At 49.7% G+C, this 19043-nt stretch overlaps 1 protein-coding gene across 2 annotated transcripts; it reads right to left on the reverse strand.

Moving 5' to 3' along the window:
- Window positions 1–18567, reverse strand: ECSCR (endothelial cell surface expressed chemotaxis and apoptosis regulator). Of its 2 annotated transcripts, XM_071443728.1 has the most exons (11): window positions 18417–18567; window positions 9154–9195; window positions 8573–8623; window positions 7131–7247; window positions 6608–6661; window positions 4726–4794; window positions 4093–4194; window positions 3213–3311; window positions 2619–2655; window positions 1408–1507; window positions 1–869 (listed from the first exon to the last, which is right to left on the reverse strand). In XM_071443728.1, exons 1-11 carry the CDS (start codon window positions 18466–18468, stop codon window positions 861–863), a joined length of 732 nt encoding a protein of 243 aa, XP_071299829.1. In that variant the 5' UTR covers window positions 18469–18567; the 3' UTR covers window positions 1–860. The 2 variants fall into 2 exon arrangements, with proteins under 2 accessions (XP_071299829.1, XP_071299827.1); XM_071443726.1 differs by lacking the exon at window positions 1–869 and having other exon boundaries at window positions 1381–1507.
- Window positions 18568–19043: the final 476 nt, after the last annotated feature.

Consider the following 19043-nt stretch of genomic DNA (forward strand, 5'->3'; position numbering starts at 1 on the left):
ATATTTCCCTTAGAAGCTCTCCTGGCAAACTTGGGCTGCCACACTCCAGGAGCTGGAGGAGCTCAGCATTTTGCTTGTGGCCATTCATTTTACACTGAGATAAAGCCTGATCTATGCAGAGACTTTGTTCCTTACACTCAGCTGAGCACGTGGGGAGATAATGATCTGCCTTCCTGAAGCTCTGTTGTTATGAATAATAATCATAAATAATAAAGTGTTTAAGATGGCAATTTGCATTTCAGCAGCACCTTTAATTCATGGCTTTCAAAATGCCTTACAGACAGGGATTAACGAGGCCTCACAACAACCCTGTGAGGTAGGGGGATGTGATGTGACCATCCCACTGCTGTGGGGACAATGAGGGCACCAGGGATAAGGGGCTTGGAGCAGTCGTGCTGGGATTTGACCCAGAACTTGGACATTTCAGTCCCATCAGGCCTTCAGCTTCGGATCAGGCTTTCCCAAGCACGGGTCTGGCTCCACGTGGGGCTATGCTGATTAACGAGCCCGTGACTGCCTGGCACAGACTATAAAGGCCATTCATCTAAGGCAGAGGTTTATTAGTGCAGTGGATGGTGCCTTGGTGCTTCTTGCTGCTGGAATTATCTGAGTGTTTGAAGGCATATCAAAAATAGAGTTAGATATCAACCACCGAGTGTGGCAGGCTGTAACTGGAGAAAGCCCTTAGGCCCCAGGTGGGGAAGCTATGTAGGACACTACTGTAAATGTACTGATCAGAAAGGACATAATAATTTATATATAAAGTCCACCCTTGCTCTTTCCCCGAAGGAAAAATAAAAAGAACCTAGAAAGCCACTGCTGGTTGTCACATGTCAGCTTCAAGCTCTGGGCTCTTGGCTTCATAGCACCTGCCAAAAGAACAGAACGTGGTCATCAGTGGCCTGGCTGGGCTGACAAAGGCAGTAGAGCAGTGTGCTCTCCCAAACTCAGTCCCAGCTTTAAAACAACTGAAAATGATAAGAATTCCTCATGTGGGATGGACCTGAGAGCCCTGATGGGAATGTGCTTCTGCCACCTGAGGGGCAGGTGTGGATAAGCTGGGCTGGAGGGTGAGACCTCAATTTCTCACAGACATGTCCATTTAATGGCAAACCCCTCCAGCTTTGCAGCTGGCCACAGGTGATGTCACCTGTGTACATGAGGTAAACTTGGCACCTCGAGTTCAGCCAGCCCAGGTAAACTTGAGATGGGCACTCAAACTTTTCAGGCTCACTGGAAGCAGTTTGGACCATTAGAAATTTGGTGGCAGCTGGTTTTTGTCATATTTCTGAAGGAATAAAAGAGCAAAGAAATACCTCAAGGCATGCTCTTATGCCTTTTGCTCTTATCCAGCCAGAGAAATGATCCCCAGCTGATTCCCTAAAAAGCAAGGCTGAAGAGGGAAACCTTTTCTGACGGGGGATAGCTCATGCTGTTGTTGGTGTTGATGTTCTTCATGGAGATCAGAGTGATGCTGTTCCCCTTCTGGCTCATGTCTGCTGAGCAGCTGCCAAGGAAAGGAGATAATTAATTACTCTGGGAAACAAGAGAGGGAATCACAGAATCACAGAGTCACTGAGGTTGGAAAAGACCTCCAAGATCATCGAGTCCAGCCTTTGAGTAATCACCACCTGGTCAAGCAGACCAGAGCACTGAGTGCCACATCCAGGTGTTCCTTGGACACCTCCAGGGACAAAATTTCTTTGCAGAGAGCTGGAGACAAACAGGCAAGGCCGAGGCTGGTGTGGGGGACCAGGTTTGGTTTCCACCACCCACTGAACTGCTGTCCTGATTCAGGCGCATCTATAGGGAGTTACAAGGCTTGGGAAGGTGGAATTCCCCCTTTTTTCCTACCTTGAGGGCTGGGATGTGCATTCCTTGCCAGTGGAGGCTGGATGGCTTTGGGATCAGGAAACCTTAGGCACTGCCCTATTTTCTGGCATGTTCTGCCTCAGTGGCTTCAGATCCCTTGGATCACGATTGTTAAGGGTATTTAGTGACCACTGATGCTGATGCAAATTTGGCACCTAAATACTCACAGGCTTTGCTCCCTGTGTCCCTTTCCAGGGTTTAGGAAACTATCAGATGGAAAAATAGCAGCAATATGTTTTAGTCCCTTCCAGCTCTTGTTTCTTGCTGTTTTCCCATATTCAGCCTCTTCTCTGGAATAGTAGTGATGGACCATGGGTTTCTTATGGACCATTCTCTGCTTGATGCTTCTCTTCCAAAAGTCTCAGAACTGGGGCTCCTATGTCCTGCTCTCACTGGGAAACAGTAATGGGCATCTTGGGAGATATCTGAGACTGCTCTGAGATCCAGAAACTCAATTTAGACCTCAAGGCTCTAGCTAGGCAAGGAAGACAATCTGCTTTGGGAAGGTGGGGAGTCTTCTCTTAGTGCAGCTTTGAGATGAGCCCCCTAAATATTGATCTATTTATGTCTCTATCAGAGGATGAGGTGTTATCAAAGCTGATTTTGCTTTTCTAACTCTCTCAAAGATATCTTGACAAGCTTCCTTCCACCTGAAATAACCAAAGCAGATTCTTTTCCTTGCTAAAATTAGCTCTGGGATAAAACAGGCACTCTCAATCAGATGTGGGTGGCAGGAGCAGCCTTACCTCTCTGATACCATGGAGCTTCCTGGTTTCTGTTTGTCTGGGGGGAGAAAAGCAGGTGGTGATGTAGAGGTGAGAAGTCATAAAATAAGTCAGCTCTATTCTGAATTACTTTGTGCAGGGGTATAAATGAAATCTGAATGAGCTTGGAGACACTGTGGGGGAAACTTGGAAGTTGATTAGAGAAAACCCTTCAGCTAAGGGGATGTACAGGCAGGAACTGCTGGCCCTGCTGGGGTTTAGGAAGGATTCTGCCTTGCTACAGAGCAGCCTTGCCCTCTACTGGGCACTGCTTCGTGGAAAATGGGATTCCTAAGGAAAAGGAGTGTCAAACTCCACGATTTTTGCTGGAAGAGCTGCCCACCTCTTGGAATTTGAGCTGCAGGAAATTTGAGACCACATCTAGATGAGGCTGGGCTGGGGCTCTAGCGAGGAGGTCACACTGCATTCCTAACTGCTCAATCTATGTTCCAGTCTGGCTTCCAAACCTCCCCACCACGCTGTAAGCTTTTCAAATGCATCTTTTAGGAATTGCCAGATCCACACGGAAACTGGTGGTTTGTTAATTAGGGAAGCACAGATTCCCCAGACAGATACCTTCAGGGTCCTTGGAGTGGTTGCACTTGAACCTCAGGCTGACCACACTGACCAGGATGATGACCACCACTATCAGGATAACGACAAAGCTGATGACACCTGGGGATGGAGGAAAGAACTGTCTGAGCAGCAGAGAGACTGACATCAAAACTTGGCTAGGAAATCAATATTTTCATTAATGTGAGCATGGCTCGTAATAGGCAGAGAAGCAAACAGTTGTTAGAACAAATAGCTTTATCCTCCTGTGTTTTAACCTCAAAGGGCTGCTATGAATACTTAATCAATAAATAATTAATTGGTAAGGCAGTGCCAGGAAGGCAGGAGTCAGCTGATTACACTGGGGATTGATAAGAGTCCGTATGTTCCTGCTACAGTCGGTAAATCTTATCCCAAAAGTGTGTAAAGCCAGATAAATAAGTAATGTAAGAGGGAGAGACAACATAGAGCTGTGGGTGATGTTATCTGTCCCATAAACCATCTTTAGACACTTTAAATCAAGTGTGGATTTGATACTGACATCAGGCCTCAATAATTCAATTCTTTGCACAGGAAATTTGTCCTGCTAAGAATCCCTCGGACTTAGAATCCTGGAATCATGGAATGGTTTGGGTTGGGAGGGACCTTAAAGCTCATCCTCTCCCACCCCTGCCATGGGCAGGGACATCTCCCACTGTCCCAGGCTGCTCCAAGCCCCAGTGTCCAGCCTGGCCTTGGGCACTGCCAGGGATCCAGGGGCAGCCACAGCTGCTCTGGGCACCCTGTGCCAAGGCCTCATGGAGTTGAGTGTCCAAACCAGCATTTTTTTCTCCTAAAACTGCCCTAAACCAGGACACCTGGTGAAAAAGAACCCCTCCTCCCTCCAGGTGGCACAAGACCTTACCAAAAGCTGCCACTGTCAGCGGTGATTTCTCGTCTGTCGGGGTGGTGGACTCGGGCCATTGGCTGGAGGAGTTGGGTGCTGGGGTGATGGGTTTTGAGGTGCCTACAGAGGGGAGAAAGGCAGATTTACATAAAAGTCATTTTTCCACGGCTGGGAAGAGGATTCCTAGCAATCCTAGAGGCCCTTACTCTCACTTGCACTTCATGAAGAGACCAAGTTTGGATCCTGGCCAGGCCCATCAATATTAAGAGCAAAGTGAGCGAGACCTGTGCGGAATCATTGCCTTGGTGGGGCCCCTTTTATGGACAAGCTGAGAGCACCCACAGGGTTTCCTTCTGGGACCCCAGTGGGGAAAGGTCAAAGTCAGCACTGGCACTGTGTTTGAGGAGGGAATTTGTCCAGCCTTCCTGCTTTTACAACCTTTTGCCATAATGGCACCTTTCCTTCTGTTTCCAGGCTTAAGAGGTTGCCCTGAAGTGCTGTTCTGCAGAGCTTTACAGGCTTTTCAAGGGCTGGATGGGATGTTCATCACCCCTCAGGAAATCCTTGGTGTCCATGATGCCTTGAAGACAGCTGTGTGATGGCCTTGCTGCTGGCTGTGCAGAGGAATATAAAATATGGAGCAGGAATCACCTGTCTGTGAGGAGGAAGCACCTTGAGTCGCTGATGTTGTGGTGCTCTCATTCCTCATGTGATCCTGACCTGCACAGAGAGACACAGAATGTGAGCACTGACCTCCAGTGACATTCAAGAACCAAACTGATGGGGAGGAGAATGGATTCACAGTAGTGCCAGTGACATCTAGGGAAACCTGGAATTAATACTCCCACCTCCATACTAAAAGCTTCCCATCAAACATATTTTGTCCTGTTTTCCATGTCCAAATGAAAACCTAGGGCACCAAAATTCAAATCCCCTTTTGTGAGCTCTTTAGGGTCTGCAGTCCCAGTTACAGGTTTGGGGCAGAAAGGCAAGGCAGGGCTGGAAGACTGAGCTGGGAAGGTTATAGATATGCTGTAGGTCATAAACATTGAGACTTTAAAATAAGTCTGATTAGGGGAAAAAATAATGCAGTATTTGGGTGCAGATTGGCTTGTCCCTGGACTTGAAATGAGTGGATTTGCTATGCTGGGTTATCTAGAAGTAATTAAATCTGTTTGAGTTGGGCTAACTTGTACACCATATGTAGTCTAGCTGTGGCAGCACATAGGATTGTCCAAGCAAGGACTCCAGTTCTCAGTGGGATAAACTGGCTTGTGTGAAGCTGCTTGGTTTGTGACAGCTGCTTCCAGTGCCTGAGCAAGGAAATGTGAAGCCAGCCCATGTGTTTTACTTGTGCAGAGAAAAAACATCCTTTGCTGCCTCCAGGCTGTTGTTGAACAGCCAGAGTGTCTGCATCAACCTTAATGAGCAGCTACAGGTCCTGTCAGGAGACTCAAAGTGATACTTCAGAGCTTCACAAGATCATCTGGAGGTCAAGCAGGATCTTCTTCCCTTCTTTCCCATGCCCAGGCTCCCAGCAGCAGCGCTGGCCAAGGGTTTGTGGTGCCTGGAGGGGTGTGCACAGCTCCTGGCACTGCCTGGGGAGCTGCTGAACCCAGGTCCTGTCCCACAGCAAACATCCCTGATTTGGAATGGCATTTTGCCAAAAGCCAGGAAAAGGGGAAAAGGCACGAAATAATGAATCTAGCCATTTCACAAGGAGCAGAAAGTCTGGAGAAGCAGAGTCTGCTGCTGTACAATTTTTTCCCACTCATCAAATTCTTTGTTTAATTCTGAAATTGTTCTTCTAGCCACAGGCAGAAGCTGTGGTTTGCTGAGCCTGGCACGGATACCCCATCCCTGGGAAATGTTGGGTCTCACACAATGGGAGACCTGGCTTTTGGAAGCATCAGCATCTTTATTCAAAGATGTGTGGAGCTTCTCAGTGGTAAATCAGGGCTGGGATGGACAGCAATCTGCTCTGAGCAAAGGGCTCCTGGATTAGGTGGGCACAGCCATGCTGGGTGGGCATCTGTGTGGGCACAGCTGACCACAGCTTCCTCACCTTGCTTGTGTTTGGAGATCTGAGAGGTACTTGGAGAGGCAGAGCACTTTCTTGACCACTGCAGATTTTTGGGGTTGAATTTTTAATGGAGAGTCAGCTCAGCTGTCAGATTTCAGTCTTCCAGTCACTTGGATTCTGCCCTTATTCTGAGAAAACTCTTACTGAATTCTCTAAATTTTACTTACAGGTTAGGTTAAGAAAACTGTCAAAAGCAAAATTATATTTATTTTAAAAGATTTTCAAAGGACTCCCCTCTCCTAAACATAGATCCATTGTTTGGCTGCTCAAGTCCATCCCAGCAGAAGATGTTAAGAGCATTTATCTCATGTGTTATCACTGCGTATAAAGACACCAGGTGTGATTTTGGATGGCTCACCCCCAAAAAAAGACTCGTGCTTAGAGAACCTGTGCCATTGATTACCATCAAATTATCTGATCTTATTGTTAACCTCTAAAAGGACAAAGTACCTTGAGGTGCTGGAGAAGGAGCTGCTGTGCTTCTGTTTCCACTGGACTTATCATCTAGATAAAGAAAACATGGGAAAGGACAATTAACTTGGAAAGCCACTCCAGATTCCACTGTGGAGAGCTGCTGGGTGTCCATGGAGTAAAAATCTTTATTTGCATGCTGCTTTCCCTCCAGACAGACATCAGAATGCCCAGGTAGCCAGGTGTGGAGTCAGCTCAGAGTGTACCTGATGGGTGAGCTTGAGAGAGGGAGCCTGGGGACACTGGAGCTGCTCCAATATTGGATAAACCATGATCTGGATTTTCTCATATGGGCTTGGCCTGGCTTTGTCCATCTGGGGAGCTGGAATGAGCTGCTCTCTCAGCAAAAAAACCTCTGAGAAATTCAAGATTTGCAGAATTGCTGAATAACCAGCACAGTGTGGACTAGGCCTAATATTCTGATGCCTGCAGTTTGGCTTGGATAAGGAGGGAGGCAGAAACAGGTCCTGCCTGAGCAAATATTTGACTTTTCCATCCTTACCTCTCTCAGTGATTGCTGTCAGGGGTGTTGTAGTGCTGGGGGAGGGTTTGGCTGTAGTAGTTTGACTCACAGAGGTGAGGCTCAGGTTCGTCAGTGGTGTTGCTTTTACTGATGGCTCTGTAGAAAAATTGTGGTGTTACTTCAAAAGGTTCAGCTCAGAAACAGCTTGGAGAGGGCACAGCTATTGCAGAGCCCTCAAATTTCTTGAGAGTTAGGAATCATCTGCTAGGGGAAGCATGGAAATAGCCTTCATCTTGCTCAGAGTCAAGGAGCTCTTGTACTTTGGAATTTCCTTTTGCTCTTTTCACTGTGAGGAGATGCTGAGCTGGCAGAGCTCAGCAAACAAGAGGACAAAGTCAGGGTCTGCCACAGCTTCTTTCCCTGCTGTGAAAAGTGAAGGTTCTTGTCACCAGACACTTGACCTGCCTGGAGCTGCCTGGCACCACGTGATCATTTCCTTGTGCTCTGAAATGCCAACTTTCCCCTTTCATTTCACTGTCTCCAAGCACAAATAATTCAGCTCTTGAAGTGGTCTGCAGGCTCCATCCTCTGCCTCAGCCTGCTCCAAACTGCCCCTGATCCAGAGCAAGATGTGAGGGGGAAAGCTTTCAATAATCCCTCTGCAAGGAACAGTGGATCACCAGCTGGGAATTGATAGGAAACTTCCTTGCCGAGACTGCTCTTGGCTTTCCAATAAATTGAGAAAATGGTGAAATGGTTTCAAGGTTAGTGTGGTGGGGTTTTTTTCCACTTTATCTAAATGTTTCAGTGAAATATTAGAATTTGGGATAAAGTTTAAGCTTCTCTTTTTTTTTTTTTTTTTTTTTTTTTTTTTTGCAAGGCTTGGAGGCAGAAGCAGAGATCTTTTTGAGATCTTATTCCTTGATATTTTTGGGATCCTCCTGGAAGGGTAGCTATGCTTAGATTTTTTTTTTCCTGACACATAGCAGGAAGAGATCTGTCTCCAAAGATACAAGTGGACACTAACAGACATGGAGCTGCAGAGATAATTTCTTGTGTAATTGGTTTTCTGTACATATAGAAAAATGTAGGAAGGCTTGTGTTGGAAGGGATCTTAAAGATCAGCCAGCTTGGACAGGCCTTGGAGCAGCCTGGGATAGTGGAAGGTGTCCCTGCCCATGGGGAATGGGAGGAGCTTTAAGGTCTCTTCCAACCCAAACCATTCTGGGATTTCACTCTGTGATCATCTCACTCTCCCTATGCAATTTAGTGATTTCTTTGCCCCTGGTTTTGCTCACACCTGTGCCTTGATCCCTGTGGGGTGAGTTGGCAGGATCAGAAGCCCTGACACCACAAAATCTCCTTCCTCCTCACCACTGTCCCCTGCACAGCCCCAGTTACTGTGGGGTGGCCCAGCTGGGCTGAGGTCAGACCAGTTCCCCTCTGGGATGTCCCCAGGCCAGTCTCCAGCTGAGCATTACCTGAGCTGTGGTTCTTGGCTTCAGGGCTGGGTGTTGTTGGTGGGGATGGACCTGGAACACAAGCAGAGGCACAGAGGTGACATTTGCAGGCTGGTGGGATCCCACAGGGAGGGTTGGAGGATGGGCCAGAAAGGGGCCATGGTTGCCAAGGAGAGCAGAAAGGGTGAGGGGAACAAGAGATGCTGAGGAGAGGGTTTGTCCCTGGCGTGGCTGTAGGGACCAGCTCCATGGATCCACTGCTGCTAGGGAACAGCTGGGGAGCAGGGAGCAAAGAGCAGGCAGGATCCCTCTGCTTTCCCCAGGCTTCCTGGGACACAGCCTCACTCCCTGCTGGAACAAAGGGAGCCAAGGCAGGTCACCCCTGGGGCACAGTGCCCTCCATGTCCCCTGGAGGTCTGGGGGTGGCTGCTGATGGATGGGGCAGGCAGAGGCAGGATCCTGGGAGAAGATCCCTCAACAGATGGGAGTTTGGGATCAGGGTCCCATTTGGGGCTTCTTCCCAAATCTGCATCCCCCCATTTCCACATTTGGATGCATCCACATCCAAACAGACACATAAAGCACATCACGAGCAGAGGTACCTGTTCCAGCAGGGGTGGAGGAGTTTGTGGGAGCTGTGGAACCTGAAAGGGAAGAGCAGAGGGTGAGTGGTGCTGATCTGTGGTGGTCACTAACACACTGCTGTTCTTGTTCCTTGTGGGGTTTGGGTTTTCCCCCTCTTCTGTAGGAATGACTTGGAAATGTGGGATTGCCCCAAAAGCTTTAGCAGAGAAGTAATAGCAAAGAAGTTTTACTGAGTGTAAAACTATCAGGCTCTGAGTAAATTAGTAGTGGAGTTTATCCAGCCAGGATAAATGTCCTCCTCTACTTTGAGGGGCCACAGAAATCCATGGGGTCATTCCCTCCCTTTGAGCCCAGCCCTGGCAGAGCAGGGTGTGTGACCTGTGTTCTGGAGCTGTTCAGAGGTAAGACACCCTTCTGAACACTTTGTTCCCTTGAGACTTTAAGAATGGATGGATGAGGTTTGTAAAGGCTTCTAGGAGCTGGTGGGACTGTTCTCCTTCCTATCCTGTGTGTCCTGGGAAAATGAGGCTGGAGGGAGCTGCAGCCCTCAGGAGCTGCCTTCCCTGTAGGGCTGGGTAGTCCTGCAGGTCCATACAAGGCTGTAGGTGTTCATTGTGTCCCCAGTTCCTCAGCTGAAAGGGGCCTTTGTTTGTTTTTCTTTTGCATTCATGACAAAGCATCCCTGCTTCAATCCCTCACATTTCCTACTCTCAGCATCCATGATGTTTTCCTGTAAATCCCCAACTCCTGGGGTCCTGTGGTCATGGAGTCACAGAGCAGAGTAGTTTAGTTTGGAATGGAACTTTCAAGGTCATCTAGTCCAACCCCAAGGGTTAGATGAGATGGCAATTAAAAATGCTGCCCTTGAAAATGGGAGAAAGAAATGTCCCACACTTGAGGACAAGACCTGAAAAATGTAAATACACTTTAAATGCTCAAATCCAACCCAGCTGGTTTAACTTTGGGAAGGTGACTTTGAGTCTGTCATTGCTGGAATGCTCATCCTAATTGGGATTTTCAAATGGTTATTGCTGGTGACCCTGGTGCTCTCTGTGGTTAAGTTTAATGACAGAAATGACACTACAGGTACAGAAAGCAGCTGAATCTGACTGCCCTGGTGATCCATCTCACCAGAGTCCCACGGGAGAAAAGGGATTTGGGGAGAAAGGGACAGCAGGGAAGGTTGAATCCTTCCAGCACACTGTCCCCTCATGATGCCTCAGGGCTCTGTGGTGGGAGCAGTGCCTTTCCAGGGGGTGCAGGGGGAGTCCAGCCAGGGCAGCACCAGCCAGGGCAGCACCAGCCAGGGCACAGCAGTGCCTGTTTCAGCCAGAACCTGCTCTCCTGGAGGGAAATTCTCCCTGGGAGGGTGGGCAGGCCCTGGCACAGGGTGCCCAGAGCAGCTGTGGCTGCCCCTGGATCCCTGGCAGTGCCCAAGGCCAGGCTGGACAGGGATTGGAGCAGCCTGGGACAGTGGGAGGTGTCCCTGCCATGGCAGGGGTGGAATGAGATGAGCTTTAGGGTCGCTCCCAGCCCAAGCCACTCTGTGATTCCAGGATTTGATGCCAGGAGCTGTAGGGGTGGTGTAGATGAGCTCAGGGGCAGGTCCATGAGCTGCTGGTGCCTGGGGAGGCTGAGGGCCTGGGCAGGGAGGGGTGTCTGGAGGGAGACTCTGAGCACTGAGTGTGGTTCTGGCTCAGAGCTCACCCTCAGCACCCTCTGGGTGTAGCAAGTTCCTGATTGATCTCATTTTCCTCATGGAATTGCTCTGGAGCCATAATTGTTTTTGTGTCTGAGGCTTTATGACAATGATCCCAGCCAGACAGGAAGTGTGTAAACCATGGTGAACACATAATAAAATGTGGTTTATTCCCAGACATGGCTTGGCTGTGAAAATCAGACTGGACTTTTCAGACCTTTTCCATGTTTTTCTCTTCTCATTTAGTGGGCAGCAGGCTGAGAAAACTGTCCTGTTCAATCCATGAAACAGAAGATAGGATCAGGTCTTTAATCACACAGAGAGGAAGGGACTGGTTGATTTTCTAACTCCATTTGGAGCAGGATCAGGAACTAAGGACCTTTATGTGCAGCAAGGAAAAGGGAGGCTGGGAAATAGGAACCTGCCTTAGCACAGGGCTAGTGAGGTGCTAGGAGTGATTGTGTTGGAGAATTTATGGGATATCCTTCCCTGGGGGTTTGGAAGAGCAACTTAAAGGAGCATCAGGGTAATGCCTCAGGTTTCAGCTTTTATATTTTTAGATTCTAAAGATGCTGCTTTAGTGTGTGGGCCTGGGCTTCAATATCAGGGCATGGTGAGCTCTGTGCACAGAGCAGGGAGACAAAACAATTCCTGCTCTAGCTGGGGACCAAGGACAAATGATCCAAACCTCAGGCCCAAGAGCACAAACACCGTGGGCTGAAGAGAGAAAAAGAAGAAGGATGGGACTGCATGGGCTAAAGCTGGAATTGGACAGTGAACTGCAAGATGCCAATGGAGCAGAACTTATAAAAGTATGAAATCCCATGACCTGTCGTGCATTTTTTGACCATTTTGGTTCATCTTGGGTGCAGCCCTGGCTGGGCTCTTGTGCTGCTCAAGGTGGATCCATTGAGGCCTCCTAATAAATCTCTACTTTATTCTTTAATTCTATCCAGCCTCTGTTCTAGGTCAGCCTTCACAAGGCATCAGGGCAGTAAGAGACAGGGTTATGGGCAGCTGAACCATCACCTACTAAATCAATTAATATAATGGGGAAAAAAGAATGTTTTAGACACATGTTTGCCCTTCCTCAAGAGGTAGAGATGCTTCTTTTGAGGAAGGAGGATGATTCTGGACATTGGTTTGCAAATGCCTTAAGATACTCTATACATTCAGCACAAAAAATAAAGTGCTGAGATTGTCCTGGGGGTCAATATCCTTCAGCAGCTGCCAGACTCACACAGCTCCCCTTTCTCCAAAATTCCCTTGCAGGACCTATTGCCATGTTTTCCTGAGGGGAGAAGTAGCTGTGGCACACTTATGGAAATGCTCCCAGGTACTTTTTCATGGACATGGTGGAAGCACCCAGAATCGCTGGAGAAAGAGCTGCTGTCTGCACTCAGCCTTTGCTAAAGGGAAAGGGAAAATGAAGATGCTCAGCTGGACATTTATTCCACAATTTTTGGTGCAGATGAGGAGAAATCTGAGAGCTTGAACAGAGCCTCTGGGGATGGGAGAAAGCTGAGGGCAAGGGAGGTGACATTGCCCTGCTCTGCCATCCCTGATGGGACAATCCATGGGCCAGCTCCAGCATCCCTTGGACAGGAGGCAATTATTGTACTCAACAGTTTCTTCACTGCAGCTCATCCTGTCACTGAGGGTCACACTGGAGACCTTCTGAAGTTCTCTGTTTGCAAATCTAAACCTTGTGGTTATTGTAAAAAAGATGAAAAAGCAGATTTTTCCCACTGCTCAGTTCCCAGAGTTCCTGTGGCTGAGCTGATGCTTGCCCTGCTCTGGAGAGGCTGAGGGCTGGAGATCCCTTCTGGCACCGTGCCCCGGAATAAACGGCGGGGCCCTCTCTAAACACATCCACACTCACTGCAAAGCGCAGCCGGCCTGGCTCCGGCCTCTGGCTGCTGCTGCTTGTTGTGCCTTCCCTGCCAACTCAAATAAGCAAAAGCCCTGTTCTGTTGGGTGTTTTCTTTTGGGGAGGGTGCTCAGCATCCCCGGTCCCGCAGGAGCAGGATGGATCTGGGCAAGGCAGGATGAGACCGAGCTCCCATTGTGGGGCCGGGCAGCAGGATGGGGTGAACACAACGCGCCACGTGTCACAGCTCCCTGCAGATATCCCAGGGGATCCTGGAGCTGGAAACAATTCCCTCCCAGGGCTGCTGCCAGCACAGAGAGCCCTGACTGCAGAAACAGCTCCCAGCAATGATCAGGACACAGCTGGCGCAGCTGGAAGTGCAATAAACATCAAAGCCCCTCCACAAGGGCAAGCACTGCCAAGGAGTTCCTTGTGTGTTTGGGTGCAAAGGATTTACAGCTGGATTGTGCAGTCCTGGGTGGAGACTGGGAGCTGGCTGAGGGATTTACCATGGGAAATAGGGCTTTGTGCTCGTGCTGTCATGGGAAAGTCCCAGTTAGCCACGGGAGCTGCAGGTCGGGGCTGCAGCTGCACTTTGCTCGCGGTGCTCGCTGCTTTCCTGGTAATTTTTCCAAAGGTTAAACAGGAGAATTTTGGATTTCTGTTCTTGGCAGTTGTTTTTCTGTGGGGCTAGGTGTATCTAGACTGACCTGGATGGAGTCTTCTCTCATGGCAGCTGAGATATTCCCAAAGCCAGCAGCTCACCCCACTCACTCCTCAGCACAAAGAAGGTGATGCCAACCGAAAGACAGGTGAATTTTAGGTATTTATGCTTTGGTATTGTTTTTGGCAATTGTAGACATTTAAAGCATGGTTTTTCCAGCTGCTGACCAAAGAGAGGGACTACTTTAAACCCCCAAACTTTGCCAGGGTTTCCTATATAGACCTGAGCCAGTTCTTGGAAAGGTTTCAGCAGGGTTTAGATCAGGCTCAAGGCAGGCTTGTGGTGTCCAATCTGTGTTCATGGAGGGCTGGAGTCACTGGGGAGGATCTCTGGCAGTGGTGTGGAGTCACAGGGACTGCTCCTGTCCACTCAGAACTGCTGATGGGGAGGGAGCATCTATTCCCAGTGACAAGGAACCCTGGACTCGTCCCTTCCCTGGCAGTTTTGGGGGATGTCCCACCCGCAGAGCCCACAGGGCAGGGCTGCACCTCTGTGTCACCCTGTGCTTGAAAACACTTTCAGAAAAGAGATCCAGCAAGCTAAAAATAGGCTTTGCAACTCAGGTATTGGCACTTCTGTCAGATGACCCAAAACAGAAAAAAATACCAACCACTTAACACAGGTGCAGCTGGTTTCTGGGTGAAACACAGCAGCAGTGAGCAAGACTCAGTTCTTAGGACTTCCACATGGAAAAAAATCCTCTTTTAGGAAACCTGGAAAGCAGAGAGTCCTGCCAAAGCCTAAGTCCTGTTTTCTTAAGTGCCTAAATAAGGTGTCTCTGCCTTGAGGGTCTCACAGCAGAACAGGTGGGGTGGGAATTGAGGAGAGAGGGGAAAAGTGTTGTTCTGTTTCTGTTCAACAGAAAAGTGTTGTTCTGTCAGTTATCTGGTGGATAACTGACAGCCCAAACCAGGGCCAGATCCACAGAAGTGTTCAAGTGACTAATTCCCAAATGGCATGGGGGGGTTGGCAACTGGCTGCCAAGTTGTTCTGAATTGCAATGACTCAGTCAAAGTGTTATGGAAAGTTTAGAGAGCCGGGAATTAATCCCGGATCTCATCAGCAATTAAAATTAATCGTTGCCTTCCTCTGCCCATCCTCAAGGACTGGGCCTGGGCATCCTCTCCAAGCACCACATTCCCTGCTCCTCTCTGGTGAGCCAGTCTGGAAGCAGATCTTAGTGGGAGGCAATTAAAACCCACTTGGATGTAGAAACAACCTGGGAGACAAACAATGTGGGGAAGCTGAGAGCACGGAGCGGCTCTGCTGCACCCCTGTGCTGCCCAGGGCTGCTTTTTCCATGTGAAGGGAAGGAAAAGCAGCCTGGCTTGCTTTTCTCCTGGCTGCACCACCCCTGCTCCACCAGGCTGCTGCTCCATCACCCTCCAAGCTGTTTATTTTAGGGCTCTGGGTTTGCTCCTGGTGATGTGGGTCCTGTCCTTCTCCTGGCCCTGCTGCTCCTCAGGTTTGGAGCTGGGTCTGGGATTTTGGAGGGGAAATCACTCCATGCCCAGTGCAAATGAAAAATGGGGGCACCACCAATCCAGGCTTGATGGGACCCAGAGCCCAGCCTGTGCTTTCTGCCTACCTACAATTTTTTAATAATATTATTTATTAGCAGAGCTCAAAGCACTTTACAGAGGAGACTTTCCAAGTTTCTTCCCAAACTGATTATTCTTTCCAATGATCCTGAGATTCCCTAGATTTGTTTGAATGCTGCTCTCCGGTGTTTATGAACCACCAAGTAGGAATGTGATCTGCTGGGAATGGTTCAGGAGACAAGGTGTGAAAGGGGCTGGTGGCTAAGGGATTTTGTAGGAAATGGATTTGTAGAGAATTTTCAAAGCTTGATAAAAGGTTTACATAGTATGGATCTGCACGTAAACTTTGAGATAAGAAATGCTGACTTAGAAATGCTATGGAATAGGACAGACATTGTTGAGAGAGAATAAAAATTCATCATTCCTGTTCTTTCCACCTGCTTTTCTTGAGTGTCCTGGCTTGAGTGCCAGGGGAGCACTTGAAGGATAACCCTGCCTGGAAGAGATTCCAGTCTCACAGAAGCAACAGCTACAGGCCAGGTAAAGCATCTTGGCCTGACAATTCATCTGAGTCCAGATTTTGGGTGAATGACCCAGGTTTTGCTCCCACATTTCCTAAGTCTTCATGTATCCCCCACATCTCATATCCCCACAGGGTGGGCAGCAGGGCAGGGGGGGTTCTGCCCCTCTGCCCTGCTCAGCTGAGACCCCACCTGCAGAGCTGCCCTCCTTCAGCTCAAGGACATTCCCCTGTGTCCTGTCCCTCCATCCCTTGTCCCCAGTCCCTCTGCAGCTCTCCTGGAGCCCCTTTAGGCCCTGGAAGGGGCTCTGAGCTCTCCCTGAAGCTTTTCCTTCTCCAGGTGAGCACCACCCCCAGCTCTCCCAGCCTGGCTCCATGGCAGAGCTGCTCCATCCCTCTGCCCATCCTGGTGCCTGCTCTGGACTCAGATGGGAGCTTCCCCCCTGGTGAGGTGGTTGGGTGGTGCTGGGTGGGCTCCTCTGGCAACTGGGGCCAGGAGAGCTCCCAGCTGGGACTTTGCTGCTGCTGCAGAAGCCCCAGCTCCCTTCTGCAGCCTGGCTTCCCAGCAGGAACGTTCCAGCCTTTGGGACACCAGCAGCACCTCCTGCAAGGACACCTGTTGTTGACTCACCTATTGTAAATGGGACAGAATTCCTGGAAGCTGCTGCAGTCAGAGCTGCAGAGGGGTTTCATGTTACTGAAGGGAGCAGTTTGTTGTGTGAGCAAACATTTCTCCAAACCACCTCCTGCTTTCTCTTCCTTGTTTCAGCACCTCAGGGCTGGGCTGGCCTCGCCCTTGGCTGAGAAATCTGCTTTAGGATGCTCTGGGTTGAGGATGAAAGTCTGGAATCTGGGTGCCTGTCCTATGGCTGCACCTCATCTTTTTGATTATATCAAAAATATATCTCAAAACACGTGTCTGCTTTTGAAATACCACATTTCTCATGGCATTATCCATCCACAGGCTGTGGCACAGATAAGGAGAGCAGTGGATGGAACAACAACAGTGGGAAATCCTGCTGGGTTTTCATCAGCTTTGAGGAGGAATTTTTGCAGTGGAAATCTTTTGTCTGGGAAATGCCTGCCCATTGTAATGGAAAGGGTCTATAGGAAGAGGTTTGTTTGGACAAATTTTCTGCTAAGTGTTTCTAGGGGGAGGAAAACCAAATTGGAAATGTGCCAGACCTTCCCAACTCAGCAATTTCAAAATAACAGTTTGAAATTCCCTTATTTGAACCTCCCTTTGGAAATAACCATGAGAATGGAGAAATTTAATTTAGGAAATGCTAAATTAATAAAATACTGAATTTGCACCAAGCAAAAGCAAGAAAGGCCTGTGTGGGACCAGGCAGGTGTTAGTGTCCAGCCTAAGCTGATTCTGTGTCTCCTCAAGGTTACATCCATCTCCCCCAGGGCAGGGAGCCGTGTTCCAGAGCCCCTAATTCCCTTTTCCAGCTGCTGGTGTGCCGGGAAACCAGCAGCACCACAGAGCCCGACTGCCCTCTCCCAAGCTGCTGCTTTGCCTTGTGCAGAAGCTTCCCCAGGGGTTGCACCACCTCTGGGACTTGCTGTAAAATTAAAAATGAAATTAAAAAGCCATGTTGGGGCTGTTGGATCAGAGCAGAAGAGGGAGGCAGGACATTCCAGGGAAGGCTGCTTTGGTGGGAGAGGTGTGACAGTGCTGGGACCATGCAGGGGGACAGTCCCTGCCCCTGGTTTTAGGCTGGTGGCTTTGAGAGGACAGTGATGCTGTCGAGACTGAAGGATGGAGAGTGGCATCCCTTCCACCTGTGCTGCAGCATTAGGTGCTTCTGGGAGCTGGAATTCTGGGATTCTGGCATTCTGGGCAGTGCCTCTGGGATTCCCACTCCATGGACCTTGGTGTGGTGCAGCCCAGCCAGGGAAGGGGCCTGACCCCCTCTGTGCCATTGCTGTCCCATAAAAGCCCTTCCAAGCAGTTTTAAAAGGAAAAGCAGCGTTCTGGGTGGGCATTAAGGAGTGTCACAGGGAGGCCAAGGCGCTCAGAGCCCCCTGGTGTGATCCTTGCTCTGATCCCAGGCTCAAATCCCCCCTCTGCTGAAGGCAGCAGTGTTGGCCTCTAATGAAGAGAGAAAATTTCCAATCCATGTGCTCTTATTTCTTGGAATTATACAGCTACAAACCGAATTGCTTTCTATATTCTGCAGAATGAGATGATCTTTCCTTTCCAACACAAACCATTCTATGATTCTCTGCCTTTTAAAAATCCCATTATTACCAGCACAGTGGCTGTAACCTGAGGCAGCTTCTATGGTTTAATGATAAAACCTCGAGTTGGAGACACATTATTTTATATTCCTTTGAATGTATTCCAGCTCCCAGCTACTACAGCTGTCAGCAAGGGAAGAGGGGCCTGACAATGCAGGGAAAAGCAACCTGTCATCCTTTGGAGCAGGAAACCAGCTCCTTCATCCCACACCTCAACTCAGATGGGAAAGAGAAGTTAAAGAATAATTACCCCAAAGCAGCAGAATTATTACAGCAAGGACGAGATGTGCTCTGCATGAGCCTTGCACGTGGGCTTTGTATTGATACTAATGAGAGCAAAAAGTGCAAATAAAAAGTATTTTTGAGGAAAACAATGTCCTGTACATTGAAACATTCCACCTTGACTCTTACTTGACAAGAGTCACTTACTCCAAACGCCTCAGCAGAAACACTCCTTTCATTAAGCTGCAAGCAAATCCTTGTATTCCAGCAGTGCCAAACAAACCCTGTACACCTGACAAAGCCACGATTTCCCCAGCAGCCCGGCTGCCACCCCTGAGCTGCAGGGCTGCAGTGGCAGCTCCCAGCCTCTGCCCGGCTGCCTTTGGAGCCCCCCGTGAAGCCGGACCCCCAATCCCCCCCGTCCGAGCCCGGTTCTCGCGGGTGCGGAGCAGCTCACCTGGGAGCAGCAGGAGGAGCCCGAGCAGAGCGCGGAGGGACGGGAGCGGCATCTCCGCGCTGCTCTGAGCCTGGCGGAGCTCTGGCCATCCCGGGAGGGACCGCAGCAGCGATTCGCCTGCCTGGGCTGACTCTCGCTCAGCTTCCTGTTAAAGAATAGGAGGAAACGGGCTCAATCCACAGGGGAACTGTGTTTTTCAGCCCATTATGGCCGGGGAGGATGTGAGCCATCGCTCACCGGCGGCGGAGGAAACCTCGCCGGGCTTTGCCGGGGTTCGGTCCCGCTCGGATGGATGCTCCGCTCCGGGCCTCGGGGCTCCCGTGCGGTGCCGGGGCTTTTTGGGAGGTGTTTTGTGTGTGGGGCGAGGTGCCCCAGGTCTCTTCCCCCCACATCTGCCTCCTTGGGGTCAGAGCTGCTGGAGGACCCTCCCCGGCACCTGAGAGGGGGGTTCTTACACATCCGTGGGGAATTTAGGGATAACTGCTCCTCGTGGGGCCAGGGTGGCTCAGCAGCTGGGCCTGCCCTGTGCCCTGTGCCTCCCTGGGCAGCTCCAGCGAGTCTGGGTACTGGGACATGCCAGCTTTGGCATGGTGGCCTTGGCACGGTGACTTTGGCATGGTGGCTTTG

This window comes from Agelaius tricolor, unplaced genomic scaffold (genome assembly GCF_023055355.1).
Source record: "Agelaius tricolor isolate 1412-34295 unplaced genomic scaffold, bAgeTri1.0.p SCAF_18, whole genome shotgun sequence".
Classification (NCBI taxonomy): domain Eukaryota; kingdom Metazoa; phylum Chordata; class Aves; order Passeriformes; family Icteridae; genus Agelaius; species Agelaius tricolor.

Excerpts from the sequence above, each read along its gene's own strand:
- ECSCR (XM_071443726.1), bottom strand. The coding sequence starts at position 18,468 with ATGCCGCTCCCGTCCCTCCGCGCTCTGCTCGGGCTCCTCCTGCTGCTC. Across the intron at positions 9,196-18,416 it reads GCTCCTCCTGCTGCTCCCAG|GTTCCACAGCTCCCACAAAC; the intron begins GTGAGCTGCTCC and ends CTTCCCTTTCAG. Across the intron at positions 2,656-3,212 it reads CCACTCCAAGGACCCTGAAG|ACAAACAGAAACCAGGAAGC; the intron begins GTATCTGTCTGG and ends TTCTCCCCCCAG.